Source organism: Salmo trutta, chromosome 28 (genome assembly GCF_901001165.1).
Source record: "Salmo trutta chromosome 28, fSalTru1.1, whole genome shotgun sequence".
Classification (NCBI taxonomy): domain Eukaryota; kingdom Metazoa; phylum Chordata; class Actinopteri; order Salmoniformes; family Salmonidae; genus Salmo; species Salmo trutta.
Window position 1 is genome coordinate 27,804,844 of NC_042984.1, and position 20,577 is coordinate 27,825,420.

The 20,577-nt window shown below is 39.2% G+C and overlaps 1 protein-coding gene across 4 annotated transcripts in view; it reads left to right on the forward strand.

The window, feature by feature from the left end:
* chl1a (cell adhesion molecule L1-like a) overlaps positions 1-20,577 on the forward strand; it is a 118,945-nt gene that overhangs the window by 82,242 nt on the left and 16,126 nt on the right. For all 4 annotated transcript variants that reach the window (XM_029719448.1, XM_029719447.1, XM_029719450.1 and 1 more), the window contains exons 19-22: positions 1,624-1,739; positions 8,722-8,926; positions 9,342-9,464; positions 11,086-11,265. In XM_029719448.1, coding sequence (XP_029575308.1) covers positions 1,624-1,739; positions 8,722-8,926; positions 9,342-9,464; positions 11,086-11,265 — 624 coding nt within the window. The remainder of the gene's footprint in view (positions 1-1,623; positions 1,740-8,721; positions 8,927-9,341; positions 9,465-11,085; positions 11,266-20,577) is intronic.

The window sequence follows — 20,577 nt, forward strand, 5'->3', positions numbered from 1 at the left end:
TGCAAGCCGAAGAACACCATCCCAACTGTGAAGCACGGGGGTGGCAGCATCATGTTGTGGGGGTGCTTTGCTGCAGGAGGGACTGGTGCATTTCACAAAATAGATTGCATCATGAGTCATGAGGAAGGAAAATGATGTGGATATATTGAAGCAACATCTCAAGACATCAGTTAGGAAGGAAGTTAAAGCTTGGTCGCAAATGGGTCTTCCAAATGGACAATGACCCCAAGCATACTTCCAAAGTTGTGGCAAAATGACTTAAGGACAACAAAGTCAAGGTATTGGAGTGGCCATCACAAAGCCCTGACCTCAATCCTATAGAACATTTGTGGGCAGAACTGAAAAAGTGTGTGCAAGCAAGGAGGCCTACAAACCTGACTCAGTTCCACCAGCTCTGTCAGGAGGAATGGACCAAAATTCACCCAACTTATTGTGGGAAGCTTGTGGAAGGCTACCTGAAATGTTTGGCCCAAGTTAAACAATTTAAAGGCAATGCTACCGAATACTAATAGAGTGTATGTAAACTTCTGACCCACTGGGAATGTGACAAAATAAATAAAAGCTGAAATAAATCATTCTCTCTACTGTTATTCTGACATTTCACATTCTTAAAATAAATTGGTGATCCTAACTGACCTAAAATAGGGAATTTTTACTATGATTAAATGTCACGAATTGTGAAAAACTGAGTTTAAATGTATTTGGCTAAGGTGTATGTAAACCTCCGACTTCAACTGTATATAGTATAAATTCACAGTTTCTTCACTGATTTGAAAGGAAATAGTGAATGAGTACGCACTTCAGGAGAAAGGAGATATTATTGGGATGTACACTTTCAAGGCTGTATAGGTGTATCATAATGTGCAAGTAGGGGAGATGAGTGTTTAACCAAGCCCACCCAGGGGAGGCATGTTGCTCTTCTATGTGAATGAAAACAATTGTTCTACTCTTAGTTGTATAAAGCAAATAATCATCATTGGTTGTATCGTACATTTTACATTTCCACTGTTTATCTACTGTTCTGATGTGCAGATGGTGTTGTAGTGTGTCCTAGTACTACTTTCTGTTAAGTGACCCAACTGCCATTTTTGACAAAGAGCCCAATATTATTCATTTATGTGAACATTGCATCTTATCCCTCCCCCATTTTCTTGTCTTCAGTTGTCTTTTGGCATTGTTTTCGGGATAATGTATCAGGTTAAGTGTCTGTAATTTTTTTCTGGATATCACCCCAGTCCCATGTAGGTGTACTTCAAGTAGTCCCCTAACATAAAAAAAATGGAACCGTTGCAGAGTTTGCAAGTCAAATTCTCACCTTTGTCTGAGCAAATTGTGAGATTTGACACATAATGACACAAAGGATAATGGATCTTAGTTTTGTTTTTCACACCCTCCATACTATATCCCCCCCCCGCCCTCTACATAGACTGTACTAATACGTACCCTCCATAGTTTCATACAGAAGTGGCAATGCTTTTGTTTTATATAGTGTGTTTGTTCCTTCTTGGTGTTGTATTTCTTTGTAAATGTGGGCTACCTATCCTTTGTCTACTGTGTGTGTGGGTGGGTGTGTGGGTGGGTGTGCGTGTACTATTGCTACTGATTGGTGCTTGTCCTCTCCAGTGCCTACAGCTTCCCCACGGGACGTGGCAGTGGAGGTGTTGAACACCACCCTTCTCAGAGTCAGTTGGACGAGGGTTGCCCAGGCAACATTGCGTGGTCATCTGGGGGGCTACAATGTGAGTGTTCAGGGTCGTGTTCATCAGGTACCAAATGGAAGAAAATGGACTGAAATAGGGAGGAACTAGCTTGTCCGCTAAGGGGGTCTCATCCCACGGTTTGGGGACCAGCGTCTGCTAAATGACTAAAATGTCAAATGTAAATGTAAACACGAATATTTAGTGGTAAAACATTTTAAAATGCTTTCCATTGTGTGGCCTAATGAACATTATCCAAGTTTCTCTATCAGGATTTTACTTGAGGTGGGCCTTTCTGCCTAGCTCTGTTGCTCTTCTTCACCCAAAGTAGGGCCTTTACGTCTCACCTAACATAAATACTGGGCCACCTGTACATATCCCTGGGTAGCCTACTCCACAGGCTGTATTCCTATTTGAGAAACAAAAATGTGGAATATTTAGGCTGAATTTAAGGTTGCCTGTGTGTTTCTCAAGTCAGGGTACTCTGTGTAATCTACCATTTTGTGTACATTTAGTTTTACATTGAAGTTAGTTAGCATGCGACAAACCGCATTTACAATATACCAGTTTGGATTTTTACTTTTCGTTTGGTAAATGTTATATAAATGTAATAACTGAGTAATGAAACTCGAAAAAGTATGGCAATCGTCCGTTCTTATCACCAGTAAAAGACTGCTAACAGTTGAGAACTGCTAATTTGCTAGCAGAGCTTCGGGTGTGCACATGGACTTTACACTGCCTTCAGAAAGTATTCACACCCCTTGACTTTTTCCACATTTTGAAAAAATTTGCTTAACAAGTCACATAATAAGTGTACTCTACACATACAATTATCTGCAAGGTCCCTCAGTCGAGCAGTGAATTTGAAACACAGAGGCATTGGAAAAGCTACCAAGATCAGGGAGCTTTTCCAATGCCTCTCAAAGAAGGACACCTATTGGAAGATGTGTAAAAATAAAAAAGCAGACATTGAATATCCCTTTGAGCATGGTGAAGTTATTAATTACACTTTGGATAGTGTATCAATACACCCAGTCACTACAAAGATACAGGCGTCATTCCTAACTCAGTTGCCGGAGAGGAAGGAAACCGCTCAGGGATTTCACCATGAAGCCAATGATGACTTTAAAACAGTTACAGGAGAAACATTTGGATGGATCAACAACATTGTAGTTACTCCACAATACTAACCTAAATGACAGTGTGAAAAACAAGGAAACCTTTCCAGAATACAAATATTCTAAAATTTGCATCATGTTTGCAGTAAGGCACTAAAGTAAAACTGTGAAAAATGTGGCAAAGAAATGTACTTTGTCCTGAATACAAAGCGTTATGTTTGGGGCAACTCCAACACATCACTGAGTACCACTCTTTATATTTTCAACTATGGTGGTGGTTGCATAATTTTATGAGTTTGCTTTTCATCGGCAGGGACTAGGGAGTATTTTATGATAAAAATAAATGTATTAGAGCTAAGCACATGCAAAATCCTAAAGAAAAACCTGGTTCAGTCTGCTTTCCAAAATACACTGGGAGACAAATTCACCTTTCAGCAGAACAATAACCTAAAACACAAGGCCAAATATACACTGGAGTTCTTTACCAAGATGACATTGAATGTTCCTGAGTGGCCTAGTTACAGTTTTGACTTAAATCAGCTTGAAAATCTCTGGCAAGACATGACAATGGCTGTCTATCTAGCAATGATCAACAACCAACTTGACAGAGCTTGAAGAATGTTAAAAATAATAATGTGCATATATTGTGCAATTCAGGTGTGCAAAGCTCATATCTAAAAACATGTTTTCACTTTGTCATTATGGGGTATTGTGTGTAGATGGGTGAAAAACAATCAATTTAATACATGTTGAATTCAGGCTGTAACACAACAACATGTTGAATAAGTCAAGAGGTATGAATTCTTTCTGAAGGCACTGTATGCCATGAATAGTGCCTGTGAGAGCGCTGGCACCAACGGTGCGCACATGGTTTTTGCCATGAATCTTACCTTTGAGTTGCCGAAAGCATCTTAGAAAATGGCACAATGCACCTTGTGGCGAAAGTATGAACTGCCGTGGAATCTATTGAAAATACATGGTCATAGAGGACAATCATTATTATGATAAAGGAAAATTGACTTTTTCACAAAATAGAGGCAAACAAAGACAAATGTTTTACAGTGTGGAAATAATAAATGAGTGAAGTAAATGTATGAAAATGCTAAACATTTATTTTTGGGTGAAGTTTAATTGAACAGTATAAAACAATCAGAAGAGAGAAAGACCCATTTAAAACCACTTAGAATGTATTTGTTGCCTCCCTGGGGATATGCACTACTCATGAAGCATATTTAGAACTTGTATTTTTAAAAAACAAAATATCGTCAAATACCCTCATAGCGTAAAAAAGAAAAGAAAAATGTGATATGATATTTTGGCCATATCACCCAGCCCTAGTTATCATTAGTCAGCTGCAGTTCATTCTCAATGGCACTTGAGTCATTCTTGAGTCACAATGGATTTTGGCATTGAATTTAGAAAAAATATCGAATTCATAGATTTTATTTATTTAAATGTATTTGGGTGCATCTTCCCATTTTTAAATCAATTTATATGGCAACTTAATAACTTCAAATGTTTTATTTTATTATGATAACCAGTCATTTCCTTTCATCTAAATAGAGTAACACCAATTACACTTTATATTTAGTAACACCAAATCATTAGCCTGAAATCTAGAACCTGTTTTGCTAACATTCCCCTCATTGTACTCCATGTCATGCTAAACATGCTATGGGTAGCATGACAATGTGTGGCAAGGAGTGGAATGAGAACTCAAACAGACTGGTACCCAGGTTACCAAATCATCATTGAAATCCTCAAATGTATGACAAACTATAAGGTGTGATTAACAAATAATTGTATGTCTTTGTAAGGAGTGATTTGTATGTCAGTAACACCAATGGCATAAAACTTAGGGACACATATTTGTGAAAAAAATAGAAAAATGAATTTTAGTAGCCTTCTTTGTTTTAATGATCTATATAATATATTAAATACTTTTTTATTTTCTAGCATTCAAAATAATAAGTCCCCAAAACATGTCACTACAACTCTACTGGGAAAAACTAATTTGCTTGCACTAAATACATTAAATAATAGATAAACAGAACGTGTTTCAGTATAAAGGACTTGCATTATGTTTGATCATTGATAAACAGTTCAAATTAAACAAGAACATGAATGATGCGTTTAGTTCTTTGTCATTTTAAAGATTTTTTCATGGTTGCAAAGGCAAGGGATGCAAAATCAACGCCATAAAATAATTACCTACCTGACAAAGTAGTGAAAACCATAAGGTGCTTTGTAATTATACTGAACAAAAATATAAACGCAACATGCAACAATTTTTAAGATTTTACTGCGTTACAGTTCATATAAGGAAATCAGTCAATTGAAATAAATAAATTAGGCCCTAATCTATGGATTTCACATGACTGGGAATACAGATATGCGTCTGTTGGTCACAGATACCTTAAAAAAAGGTAGGGGCTTGGATCAGAAAACCAGTCAGCATCTGGTGTGACCACCATTTACCTCATGCAGAGCGACACATTTCCACATAGAGTTGATCAAGCTGTTAATTGTGGCCTGTGGAATGTTGTCCCGCTCCTCTTGAATAGCTGTGCAAAGTTGCTGGATATTGGCAGAAACTGGAAAAAGCTGTCGTTTACACGTCGATCCAGAGCATCCTAAATATGCTCAATGGTTGACATGTCTGGTGAGTATGCAGGCAATGGAAGAACTGGGACATTTTCAGCTTCCAGGAATTGTGTAAAGTTCCATGCGACATATGCTGAAACATATGCTGAACATGAGATGATGGCAGAGGATGAATGGCATGACAATGGGCCTCAGGATCTCATCACGGTATCTCTGTGCATTGAAATTGACATCGATAAAATGCTATTGTGGGGCACTCTGTTCACAACGTTGACATCAGCAAACGCCACAGAATGCTATACACGTGGTCTACAGTTGTGAGGCCGGTTGGACGTACTGCCAAATTCTCAAAAATTATGTTGGAGGCGGCTTATGGTAGAGACATTCAAATGGAATTATCTGGCAACAACTCTGGTGAACATTTTTGCAGTCAGCATGCCAATTGCACGCTCCCTCAAAATGTGAGACAACTGTGGCATTGTGTTGTGTGACAAAACTGAACAATTTAGAGTGCCCTTTTATTGTCTCAAGCACAAGGTGCACCTGTGTAATGATCATGATGTTTAATCAGTTTCTTGATATGCCACAGCTGTCAGGTTGATGGATTATCTTGGCAAAGGAGAATGCTCACTAACAGGGATATGAACAAATTTGTGCACAACATTTGAGCGAAATAAGCTTTTTGTGCGTAAGGAACATTTCTGGGATCTTTTATTTCAGCTCATGAAACAGGGGACCAACACTTTACATGTTGTGTTTATATTTTTGTTCAGTGTAGATGCAAAATAATATGTGGTGTTATTTCAAAGTGTGTGAAATGCTGTGAAAAAGCAATACTTCTAATGAAAAAGTTGGAACTCATCAGACAAACACATTATTTGTACTTATGTCAAGACTTGTCAATTGTATGCCCTTACACTCCCCTCTATATGTACAGTGCCTTCGGAAAGTATTCAGACCCCTTGACTTTACAGCCTTATTCTAAAATTGATTAAATTGTTTTTTTTTCCTCAATCTACCCACAATACCCCATAATGACAAAGCAAAAACAAGTTTTTAGACATTATTGCTGATTTATTCAAAATACAAAACAGAAATATCACATTTGCGTAAGTATTTAGACCCTTTACTCTGTACTTTGTTGAAGCACCTTTGGCAACGATTACAGCATCGTGTCTTCTTGGGTATGATGACGCTACAAGCTTGGCACATCTGTATTTGGGGAGTTTCTCCCATTCTTCTCTGCAGATCCTCTCAAGCTCTGTCAGGTTGGATGGGGAGCATTGCTGCACAGCTATTTTCAGGTCTCTCCAGAGATGTTCAATCATGTTCAAGTCCGGGCTTTGGTGGTGCCACTCAAGGACATTCAGAGATGTGTCCTGAATACATTCCTGCGTTGTCTTGGCTGTGTGCTTAGGGTTGTTGTCCTGTTGGAAGGTGAACCTTCGCCCCAGTCTAAGGTTCTGAGCGCTCTGGAGAAAGGTTTTCATCAAGGATCTCTCTGTACTTTTCTCCGTTCATCTTTGCCTCGATCTTGACTAGTTACACAGTCCCTGCCACATTCCTACAGATGTGGCACTTGGCATTCAGGCCGACCAAAGAGTTCAATCTTGGTTTCATCAGACCAGAGAATCTTGATCCTCATGTTCTGAGAGTCTTTAGGTGCCTTTTGGCAAACTCCATGCGGGCTGTCGTGCCTTTTACTGAGGAGTGGCTTCCGTCTGCCCACTCTACCATAAAGGCCTGATTGGTGGAGTGCTGTAGAGATGGTTGTCCTTCTGGAAGGTTCTCCCATCTCCGTAGAGAAACTCTAAAGCTCCCTGACTAAGGCCCTTCTCCCCTGATTGCTCAATTTGGTTGGGCGGCCAGCTCTAGGAAGAGTCTTGGTGGTTCCAAACTTCTTCCATTTAAGAGTGATGGAGGCCACTGTGTTCTTGGGGACCTTCAATGCTGCAGACATTTTTTGGTACCCTTCCCCAGATCTGTGCCTCGACACAATCCTGTCTCTGAGCCCCCAGGACAATTCCTTCGACCTCATGGCTTGGTGTTTGCTATGACATACACTGTCAACTGTGGGACCTTATATAGACCTTATATTTCCAAATCATATCCAATCAATTGAATTTACCTAAGGTGGACTCCAATCAAGTTGTAGAAACATCTCAAGGATGATCAATGGAAACAGGATGCACCTGAGCTCAATTTCGAGTCTCATAGGAAAGGGTATCAATACTTACGTAATTACTTACGTATTTCATTTTTATTTTTATTTTTTTATACCTTTGCAAACATTCTAAAAACCTGTTTGCTTTGTCATTATGGGGTATTGTGTGTAAATTGCTGAGGATATTTGTTTAATTTAATCCATTTTAGAATAAGGCTGTAATGTAACAATATGTGAAAAAAGTCAAGGGGTCTAAATACTTTCCGAAGGCACTGTATTTGGACAGTGAAGCAACATTTTTAAATTTGTCTCTATATTCCAGATTTGGGGATTTGAGATCAAAGGTTTCATATAAGGTGACAGTACAGAATGCCACCTTTTATTTGAGGGTATTTTCATAAATATCTGTTTTACTGTTTAGAAATGAAATCACTATGTATCTAGTCCTCCCATTTGAATAATGAATTTGAACATATTCACTTCTAATGTATTAAAGAAGTCAAAAGTTTAGTATTTGGTCCCATATAGTGTTGATTGCATGCATTGACTACATCAAGCTTGCAACTCTACAAACTAATTTGCAGTTTGTTTTGATTGTGTTTTGGGTTATGTTTTGTCCAATAGTAACTGAATGATGACTAGAGTAATTTTCTTTAAGTGAGTAGGTGAGATGTTTCTGATACCATGATTTAAAAAAATCATGAATGAATCATAAATAATGATGAGTGAGATGCCGTTCAGAGGCGACAACAAAAAATGGGGGTTATGAGCTTCTCTCTCATCCTTATTCACAATTCATTCATGATTATTCATAATCATGGGAGCATCCACATGGATGTAAAAGTGTTCAGAAACATCTTCTATTCTTACTTACAATAAAAGTGACTCCAAAATGGCACAAGACATGCTGACATTCTGTACTGTCGCCTAATATGAAAGATAGAGCCAAATTAAAATGGTTAGCTTCACTGTACAAATACATATGGAGGGGAGTGTATATGTCCAATAAAAATATATAATAAATAACTAAAAAAGGTCCTGTGAAACAATCTCCATCACAAACAAACCTTTTCTTATTTGAATATCATCTTCAAAATGGCTGCCATATAAGTCTCTTCATTTTCTATCCCTCCCTCAGGTGCACTGGCTGAGGAAACGGAGTCTCCTACATTCCAACAGAATTCCTGAGGAGAGACATTTCCTGACGTTCCCGGGGAACAGGAGCCATGCCATGGTACCTGGCCTCAGACCCTTCTCGGAGTACAGACTGACCGTCAACGTCTTTAACAAAAGGGGCAACGGCCCCAATAGTGACCCCGTCACCTTCCAGACTCCAGAAGGAGGTAAATATTGGCAGAGGGCTGTGTTCACTCACAGATTTACTACAAGGCATAACAGTACAACAATGCCAACTTTGTGTAGCAGATGTGAGGTAGTTAGCTGTGTCCTGTAGTAATAGCCATTGTGCAGTCACATCACCCGCCCTGAGAACTGTGGTGTTATCACAGAACACAACATGTTACTGTAGTGTTTGTGTTTGTCTTATACTGTCTTATATATCTTAAGCACTGAGTGTTTGTCTTATAGTGTATATTAATACATCATTTGTGTGAGTTGCTGAAAAATGAAGCTCAAAATATGTGAACGCTAAAGCCTATAGATTTCACAACAAGGTAAGCCTAAGAAGTATATTCAATACGATTATGACGGATTGTAGGCTGAATGTGTAATATTTGTTTGTTTTTCTATGTTTGACAGTTCCCGAACAAGTGCCCATTCTGACAGTGTCAAACGCCCAGAGAGACTCTATCACCCTGGTGTGGGCACCCCCCTTTGAGGCCAACGGCATCCTTATGGGATATCTCCTGCAGTACCAACTCAGTATGTACATACATGACCACCCTAGTATTACTTGATGAGTATGTACTCATATGACTACTCTAGTATTACTACAGTAGATGAGTATGTACACACAACTTCACCACAATTTTACCAGCTGAATATTACTCTTGACCTACCTAGCAGTCAGTTTAGACTGGTCATTTACTGTAGTACAGTTTGCTGTTGTTCCAATAGCTGCACTATCAAAACATGCACTAGATGGTGCTGTTAAATACTCAATGGTCAATTGGGTTCTCTCTAAAGCTCAATTATTGGTATTGCCCACTGGCAGAGGGTTACCTCTATAGGCATATAAAATGTAGTTGCTGTTTTTCCCCTAATAGAATGGAAACGTTTACTAAATCAAAAGAAGACATGACTAGTGTTCATATGTCATTATATGCTTTCTATCACATGGAATTCAAATGAAACCATTCACATCTTATATGAAGAGAACACTTATCTTATGGAGAGAACACTGAGGTAAGAGGCTTTCATCACATTCATTACATTTTCCTTTTACCTGCATTTTTTTTTTGCCTGACATTTCTGAATGTTATGGGAGACCCTTCCCTGCAGTTGTTCTAGCACCCACTGAGCCAGTCGAGCATCTGAATGCAGCCAGCATGCCCTTTTCAGTGCTTGTCATCAGATATCAGCATTTCACTAATATTAAAGTACAAGGAGCCAGTGGGAATATGAGCATTACAATAGAACTGGTTCAGAGAGTCTAACAGGCTGGCAAATATACAGTATTACAACAACAAGAAAAAATCAACAAGGACATCTTATTAAAACTTATCATTATATAGAGGTATCTCTTTATGTACATGCTGCTTCAGAGCAACGTCTTTAGGAATAACATGGAAAGCCACTAATACAGAAAAAAGGGAGGCAGTGAATTGTAAGTGCAGTAATTGGAATCTGTAATCGATGGGTAAAATACTCCATTTATTTACCACGAGACCTGACAATGAAAACCTCTGGAGCCTAATTACAGCATATGTGTAGGCCCCAGACTCTTAGTCAAGTCTTGTAACTAGAGTCTTGTTTTCCTCGTCAGCTCACATAGTCAGCTCACAAAACTCCTGGCACAAAAGTCATGACCCGTGTCATGTGAATGTTTGACTGTGAGCTGCATGAGATGATCTCTGCTCCAGCCTCTCCAAACATATGTGTATTTTTGTGTATGTGTATGTGTGTGTGTAGTGTATATCTTCTTCTTGGGTGGTCCTCTGTACCTCAGTTGGTAGAGCATGGCGCTTGCAACGCCAGTATAGTGGGTTTGATTCCCGGGACCACCCATACGTAAAACTCGGGCTCCCGAGTGGCGCAGCTGTCTAAGGCACTGCATCTCATCGCTAGAGGCGTCACTACAGACCCAGGCTGTATCGCAACCGGCCGTGATTGTGGAGTCTCATAGGGCGGCGCAAAATTGGCCCTTCGTCATTAGGGTTTGGCCAGGGTAGGCCGTCATTGTAAATAAGAATTTGTTCTTAACTGACTTGCCTAGTTAAATAAAGGTTAAATAAAAAATGTAAACAATTATGCACGCATGACTGTAAGTCGCTTTGCATAAAAGCATCTGCTAAATGGCTTCTATTATTTTCTTCTTCTATAGTAAATGAGACGTTGGCGATGGGGGACATGCAGGAGGTGAACGTCAGCAGTGCCGACACCACCCAGTGGCTCCTGCAGGGCCTGGGGGAGATGAGCAAGTACATGTTTTACTTGAGCGCCTGCACCAGGGTGGGTTGCGGACCCCAGCGCATGGAGGAGGGTAGCACGGTCACAGAAGCAAGTGAGTAGCCAATCCACAGGGGGATGGATCATGGTTGAGGGAGTTGATGGCTGTGTTAAACTCAATGATTACTTTACGCTACGGTTACTTGTAGTAGGCGTCGGTACGCTTGTAGCTCATAACCAAATATAATCTCAGCGACTCCTCAAACAATAATCCAAACAACATGGTTGATTTATTAGAATCCACAAAAGGTTTTTTGTTTTGAAGTAATAATAACTGTGTGATTCTAGGCTATTTCTAAATGGAAAAGTTGGTAAAGTTTTTGCAGCAGTTTTCTGCTATCTTGCCGTGAGGAAAAATTCTGTAATATTTTTTTGCTGATATTGGCGTGAACGCATTCAAGCAACATATCAAACTGGGATAATGTTGTAGGTTACACATTATTATATCATATGGGGAGATGTGGGAAGTTAAAAGGCTAGCTTGATTTTTACAACGAACTAGTAGACAAAACAAGCTAATAGTAAATAACCCTAAACTTTCTCCTACACCTGCAGACGTTGTTTTGAAATCGCATCCATTCATGTCAAGCCAAATACTACTACACATGTATAGTTACCACTTAAGTGTTATGCAAATAAATGTGCAAACAAATATTCAACAACAGCTTCAAATCCTTTTGTTGTTTTGTGGTTGACATCTAGATTATGAGACAAACTGTATATTCTGACAACTTTTAGCAAATATCAGGCAGCCACGTTGATGAAGTTGAATGAGAGCTCATTGTTGAGACAACCAGTTTTTGAAGTGTTGAAGGGAGTTGTAGTCCGTGCTTGGAGTCAGTGCTCCTATTGAGACATTATAGTGTCTGTCATTACTGAACATGGTAGAGTATATGGCTCTGAATGGAGATGGAAGGGCCTATTAGGCACGTGTGCCTTCCGGCCAAGTCAGTCATTGTTATCTACAAGATGTATGTGTGGCAATAGGGGACCTGGAACGCAATGAGTTTGGAGACATTGATGGGAGGTGATAGAGAGTATGGAGTTGGTACTACATACAATGGAACATTCATAGCACTGTGAGATGCATCATGGGAATATGGGAAAGAGGGTTATGTGTTTTGTTTCTGTTTGTATTTGAGTGTGGGTGGGTGCCTGTGCCTGTGAGAGAGCGAGAGAGAGGATGAGAGAGAGAGTGACATGAGTGAGAGAAAGAAATAAGAGTATGGTACAAAGGAAATAGAAAAAGAGAAACTACTAACTGAACAAGAACAACAGCTGTGATACAAGGACACGACAGCAGTGATATCAGAACAATGTGTTGGACTCTTCAACTGGTCTAAAAACATCTCATTTTGTCTGTCTCCTCATGGTGTAGCAAAAAAGTGAAAAAAAATGCATGTTGCATTTAATACATATCGCAAAACCACCTACCAAAAATCCCTTAGAAAAACAGTTTCACCAGAGATTCAATTACACTGAGTGCACCAAACATTAAGAACACCTGCTCTTTCCATAACATTGACTGACCAGGTGAATCCAGGTGAAAGATATGATCCTTTTTTTTTTTTACAATTTTATTTGATATTTTATAAACAATACAAAACATACACATACTGTACAAACGACTACATCGTACAAACATCGTCAACTACATCACACCTGCCCAGACCCACTTGCACCCCCCCCGATCTCCAGCGGCCGCATCACTTTCCGCCACATGACCTGAAACTGCACCATTTTGTTTCTTTCCGTAGCCCACACACTTTCAGTATTTAAATATTAAATCATTACATTTTTCCATTGTGTTAATGATGGCGGGTTTCAAGATGAGTGATGAAGAGAATCGTCCAACCCATCGGGTATCTCACTACACCCCCACATGCCATGTCTTGAAATATGAAGACAGACGGATTAAAAGTAAGTTTGCATTGTAATACTTCTGACAGCCAACTTTCTAGCTACGCCCACAATTTCCGGACTTTATAGCGTTCCCAGAAAGCATGGATTATTGAGTCATTATTAGTTTTACACTTAAGATATGACTCTGCTCTTGTGCTGTAGAATTTGTGAATTTTGTCTTTTGTATAATACATTCTATACATTAGTTTATACTGGATTAAGCGTACATTATCGTTAACTGTAATTTCGTTAGTTATGCTCCTACTTTCCCTCCATCTTGTGCCAACATCAGTTCTTTTTAAGTCTTTGTTCCAATAGTTTATATTTTTTCCTAAGAGATTGTCAGTTGGACATGCTCTCTGCAAGGTTTTGTATATCTTCCCTATCATATGAACATCCTTTCCTGACTCAAATTGTAACGATGTGCGCTGAGAGTCAGGAAGCAAGTTCAGGGAGTGAATACATTTAATAAAGGAACAGAACTTTAAAACAAGAAACATGAGCAGCCTGGTTACCTAGAGGCCGGAGAAGGGAGCACACGTTATACAAATAAGATTCCCTCAAGGTTGCTCTGATGTCCAAAAGATTTCAATTCGAAATGTTGTGTTATGTAACTTTTAAGTTGCGTGTATTGGAAACTATCTACATTGTTCAGTCCAAAATTACTTTTTAATTCTGTCATGAAAATAAATGTATTTCCTGTTACCAAGTCATTAATGGTTTCTATGCCTTTAGTTTTCCATGTGGACCAATTTATCGGTGAATTCTGAAAAGCTATCCAAGTATTGTTCCATAAGGTTGTGTTTTAGGGAGTGATATTGATTCTTGTAGAATACGTTTCATTTTCTTTCCATATTCTTTCCATGTTCTTAGCTTTATCCTTTGAAAATTGACATGTAAAAAGATTCCCGGGATAAGCAAGCGCATCTTCATTATGTACCCATTGTTCCTCTTTATTGCATTTACTGTAACTATACACTGAATCTACAAAACATTAAGATCACCTGCTCATTCCATGACATAGACTGACCAGGTGAATCAAATCAAATTGTATAGGTCACATACTTAATTTTTTAAAATTTAACTAGGCAAGACATGTCAGAGCGGAACGGACTAAGATGCAGTAGAATAGTAAAAACAGTATATGCATATGAGAGGAGTAATGCAAGATATGTAAGCATTGTTAAGTGAATGAGATACCGTAGAATAGTTTAGCCTGTCTGGAAGCAAGATATCAGTCTCGGCGACGTGGCTGGTTTTCCTGCCACATGCGTCTCGTGTCTGAGCCATTGAATTGCGACTCCACTATCTCTAGACTGACGTTTAGCTTGTTTGATTGCCTTGCGGAGTGAATAGCTAGCTACACTGTTTATATTACCAGTCGCCTTGCCATTGTTAACGGCGGTGGTTTGCGCTTTCAGTTTTGCGTGAATGCTACTATCTGTCCACGGTTTCTGGTTAGGGTAGGTTTTAATAGTCACAGTGGATACTATGTCTCCTATACACTTCCTTATGAACTCAGTCACTGTATCCGTGGATGCGTCTAGATAATTTTTGCATGCTACCTGGAACATATCCCAGTCCACGTGATCAAAACAATCCTCAAATCAAATTTTATTTGTCACATACACATGGTTAGCAGATGTTAATGCGAAATGTTGTAAAAGGAAATCCAGTCATGTCGCCGAGACCGACATCTTGCTTCCGGACAGGCTAAACTATTCTATGGTATCACATTCACTTAAATAAATAAGGTTAAATAAAAAAAATACCTATACAATTTGATTTGATTCACCTGGTCAGTCTATGCCATTTTGTAGCGAAATGCTTGTGCTTCTAGTTCCAACAGTGCAGTAATATCTAACATGTAATCTAACAATTCCCCAACAACTACCTAATACACACTAATCTAAAGGAGTGAATGAGAATATATAAATGTAAGTATATGGATGAGCGATGGTCGAGCGGCATAGGCAAAGTGCAATAGATGGTATAAAATACAGTATATACTTGTGATATGAGTAGTGTAAGATATGTAAACATTATTAAAGTGGCATTATTTAGAGTGGCATTGTATAAAGTGACTAGTGATCAATTTATTAAAGTGGCTAGTGATTGGGTCTCAATGTAGGCAGCAACCTTTCTGAGTTAGTGATTGCTGTTTAGCAGTCTGGTGCCCTTGAGATAGAAGCTGTTTTTCAGTCTCTCGGTCCCAGCTCTGATGGGACTGAGAGCGTGGATTCCGATTGGTCAGACCAGCGTTGAATAGTACAAAGCACGGGCACTTCCTGTTTGAGTTTCGGGAGGACGGGAGGAGCAAGATGGAGTTGTGGTCAGATTTGCCGAAAGGAGGGCGGGGGAGGTCCTTGTAAGCATCCGGAAGTTTGAATAGCAATGGTCGAGAGTCTTAGTAGCGCGAGTAGGACAGTCAATATGTTGGTAGAATTTCGGTGGCCTAGTCCTCAGATTTGCTTTGTTAAAATCCCCAGCTACAATAAATGCAGCCTCAGGATATGTGGTTTCCAGTTTGCATAAAGTTCAGGGAAGTTCTTTGAGGGCCCCGATGTCTCTCTGGAAAGAAATCCTTGCTCTAAGCTCATCAACTTTATTATCCAAAGATTGAACATTAGCGAGTAATATACTCGGAAGCGGTGGGTAGTGTGCGTGCCTCCTAAGTCGAACCAGCATGCCGCCTCGAGTGCCTCTCCTCCGCCGGCAAGGGTTTGGGTCGGCCTCTGGAATAAGTTCAATTGCTCTGGGGAGAGTGAACAAAGGATTGGCTCCAGGGAAGTCGTATTCCTGGTCATAATGCTGGTAGTTCTGGTGAGTTACCACAGCTCTAATATCCAATAGTTCTTCTCGGCTGTATGTAATGACACAAAACATTTCCTGAGCTAATAAAAGTTTTCTAAGAGCTAGTTGCAATGCTGCCATCTCAGTCGGCACCATCTTAAACACATCTGAACATGTGTATGTGATATTTAGAATCCGGGTGAAAGCTATGATCCCTTATTAATGTCACTTGTTAAATACACTTCAATCATAGTAAATAAAGGGGAGGAAACAGGTTAAATAAATATTTTTAAGGCTTGAGACAATTGAGACATGGATTGTGTATGTGTGCCATTCAGAGGGTGAATCGGCAAGACAAAAAATGTAAGTGCTTTTGAACGGGTTATGATAGTGGTGTCAAGCGCACCGGTTTGTGTCAAGAACTGCAACGCTTCTGTTTTTCACACTCAACAGTTTCCCGTGTGAATCAAAAATGGTCCACCACCCAAAGGACATCCAGCCAACTGTGGGAAGCATTTGAGTCAAAATGGGTCAGCCCCGAAGAATTGACGCTGTTCTGAGGGCAAAAGGGGATGCGACTCAATATTAGAAAGGTGTTCCAAATGTTTGGTATGCTCAGTGTATAAGCTCTTCATAAAGCACATTTCATCATGTCAGTTGTTTTGAAAAGATCAATACCTGGCTTTAGTGTTGTGCTTTGTGTATCCCTTGCATATGTCTATGACTGATTAAAAATGTACCATTTGGCTGTCATTTTCATTGATAGATGATGGTTATAGTTTTTTTGTGTTATGCGTATTGATGGATTATGGCTGTGTATGTATGTGTGTGTGTGCGTGCGTGCATGCATCGGTGCATACGTACACATGTGTATGGTATTTGGTGTTTGACTGTGCCTGGAGACTAGCTTTCCTCATGTTTGTGATGTGGTGCCTTATTTGAACACTTCTCCCTCTGAAGATTTCTCCTCCATTCCAGCTGTGGCACCCACTGAGAGGAGTACGTATCCATAGGCTTCCTGGATAGAATTCCAAATACAGATAGCGTTAGTTGTGGTAGTAGTACCTTACCAGAAATCTACTTGTTAAAAATTTGTTGGAATTACATGAATTACACAATAACACGTTTTATTGTAACACATTGAATTGTAACATGTTGAATGTAAAAGGCATTCTACCCTATCTTTGCTTTCACAATTACCTTAAAAGCTATAGTTTGGAGTGGATTTTTAGATCCTTAATACATTTAAAATGTTTTGGAAATAGTTTATCAAGTCATTTCCCATGCCATTGGAACATGTTAGAATTGCAAACGGAATGTGTTAATTGTGTGTGATATTTCGATAGGGTAGTAGTGTGATGATAATTGCCCTAACATTAGTAACAGTATACCAGTGGTGTCATGCCCATCGAAATTAAAGAGGCACATGCCCCCTTCCCAGCGGGCAAAACGGGTTGAAATGATGTCATTAGAATCTGTTTTACATTCATTTTGACATCATTTCAACCAGCTTTGCTCGCTAGGCTAATTCTGGGATTTAGGCTTGTAGTAAAACAAGATATGGAATTAATGCAAAAATATAGTATTTGGCCATCAGTGGCCCTTCAAAGAAATGTGTTGAATGATGCCACTGTAGTATACAGTAGTGGTAGCAGTGTAATTTTTAACCATAAATAGGCATTTGTAATTTGTGGCGAGATGTCAATTTGTAGAGCCTGGACACATAATTGTTTCAGCATTCAATAACACTACATTGATACCTGGCACTGAGCCTACCATTAGTAGACCTCCGTTGTAGATGTCGTGTAAATGTTGACAAAGTATAATTTGAAATGGGTCATTACGTAAACAAGACAATTGTAGAAATGTAGAAACTATTTCAATGGGTACATTGGAACTTGAGGTGCATCTTTCATTTCAGGGCAGAACTGCTCTTTCATTCCTCCCAGCTCGATTCCTGTGAATGCAACTCCTTCCTCCTTAGGTATACTACATACTCACACTTCTACTATGTTGCTCCTTTGTTTTTTGCTATATTTCTATTATGATGAATTTTTCACTCTGTGTCTCCGACAACAATACAATTTCCAGACATTAAGTAGTCGGATCTATTTAGATATTATTGCATGTGGGATGTCATAAATGGCAGCTCAGAAGACGTGCCTAAGTTATATATCTCCCTGTACACCAAATCCAATTCCACACAATCAAGTAGAGGATGCCTGCCTTGCTTTCTAACGGTCTCCTTGAAGGGTGCCTAGTGGCTGCAGTGTTCTTTACTTGGGGGATCCGATTTGGCTTCACTAATCCTCTCTTCCCTGCCTCTCTTTTCTTTCCCCTTCATTTCTTCTCTCTTTATCAGTCCCAGCCCTGTTTAACATAAGCTCCTATGTGAGTGACACCTTTGTAAAAATCAGCTGGACTGCCGTGGACGAGCAACAGGACTCTCAGCTTTATGTCGCTTATATGAATAACCGTAAGCTACTCTCTAACCCCCACAGCTTTTTAAAAAAGTAGCACAATGCTAGTGTATTACCCTTTTTTTAAATGGACGCATGTAGTTACAGTATATGTCATAAGTAGGGCTGTTACGGTGACCATGTTACCGGCACACCGGTGGTCACGAGTCATGATGGTAGTCAAATTGCATGTCACCGTTTAGTAACGGTAATTAGGCTTCTCCAAGCTTTGATGCTGCTGATGGTCATTAGTAGCTTACTGAACTGGTGAACTACTCTATTGTCTCTCTAATCACTCTGACATCAATGCAAATGTAATCAAAAATCAAATCAAACACTTCATGAGAGCCTATGAGCTAATGTTGCTCAACATTTCTATAGGCTATGAAATTGTGTGAGAAAACAGAGTGATGGCCTCTATTAAAAAGAGGATGATCCCATCAGCTTTCTATAGGCTAGACTTACTATATTTATTTCTCCACCTTTGTAATATTAAGCAAATTGCTTCTCTTTAAAACAGGAGTAAAGCCTACCTGGCTGGCATGAAAATTAACCACGGGAAAAGCATCCTTCATTCGCTACTTAAGTGCATAGATGACATGTCTTTTTCCCCCCGCTGCCCCTGTTCAATACAGGTGCATGATAATGGTCCATTCTAAATTAAAACAAATTTCACACATATATTATTTAGTATATGTAAAGACAAGATTAAATTAAGAATAGTGTGATGGGTGACAATATTAGCCTATCACTTGTGAATTATATATTATCAATGATGCCCAGCTTAAGAAAAACTGCGCATGCATTTTTTTGCAACTTTTTCAAATCATAATCCAACACCTCATGTAGCCTAGCCCATAGGCATATATATTTTTATTTATTTATTTATTTTACCTTTATTTAACCAGGTAGGCAAGTTGAGAACAAGTTCTCATTTACAATTGCGACCTGGCCAAGATAAAGTAAAGCAGTTCGACAACATACAAAAACACAGAGATACACATGGAGTAAAACAACATACAATCAATGATACAGTAGAAAAAAATAAGTTATGATGTATGTTATGATAAGGTTTGTATCACAACTAAAGTCGCCAAATAACTGCTTAAAATGAAGCACATGAATCCGCTTTACAATGGGTGTAGAGCCTAACTGGCATACATACGCAGCGCAAGTGTTTCAAGTTTGGGGAAGCTCATTTTCACCATAAAAATGCACCTTTATAATAAAAGCATTACATGCATAATTGCGTTTGTGGTCACTTTTGATAATGGTGTTTTCCTGCTAATGAAATATTTGCGCTTATCGCCTTCTGCGTGTGCGCATTGCTGTGAAGAAATAGCTTATTAGTTTATCAACATTTTAAGCTAAACGTTCTCATCTGTTGTGTCGGGCTCATTGCTTAAAACAGTTTTTTAAATGCTAGTGGTTGTATTAATTTGGGACCTTTCGCATCCCACAATTGTCCCAGACTATGTTTGGAATATTTATTTCTCGCACAGAATAGGTCAACTTTTGTACTATGGGGATAGTAGATTGACATAGGCTAGTGTTTTTTCTATTTGTTAGGCCTACTCATCTTGTTGGCTGATGAAAAGTAAATGTGGAAAGTTCTTCCAATATCTTCAATATGCGCCTCGGAATTGGATAAGGATGCATGCAGTTGCGTCCCCGATGTGTCGGTCTTCACTTGTAGCCTGTGAGAAATACCCAATCATGTGACTGAGAGGCATGTGAGTGAGAGGTGCTTCGGGCAGGCAGTAGGGAGAAGGGATTTATAATTATTATGTTCAGCCAAAGGGCATAACGGCACTGGCCGCAAAATGCATGGATTTTTTTTTGGGAAATTAGAGCCACACAAAGGGGATGCAGCCGGGAAATCCGAGGCATTATCAAATGCTTGTCAAATTGTGAATGAGAGACTGATGAAGTGTGTGCGGCCTGTGCAAGAAACAAAGCAGAGCTCATGCCTTTCATGCAACTTTTTTCTAATCATCATTAGTCACATCATACAGCCTTAGAATGTATTAAAAATCTAAACATATAGCCCAACATTTGTATCACAACTAAAGTTACATAAATAACTCTAAATTAAGCATATAGGGAGTACCTGTTTCTTTGTTAACCGCTCAACACAGAATGCATGTGTGGAGAAAAGACCCTTTCTATTTTATTCAACTAGGTTCAATTGTATTCTTCATACTATAAAATAA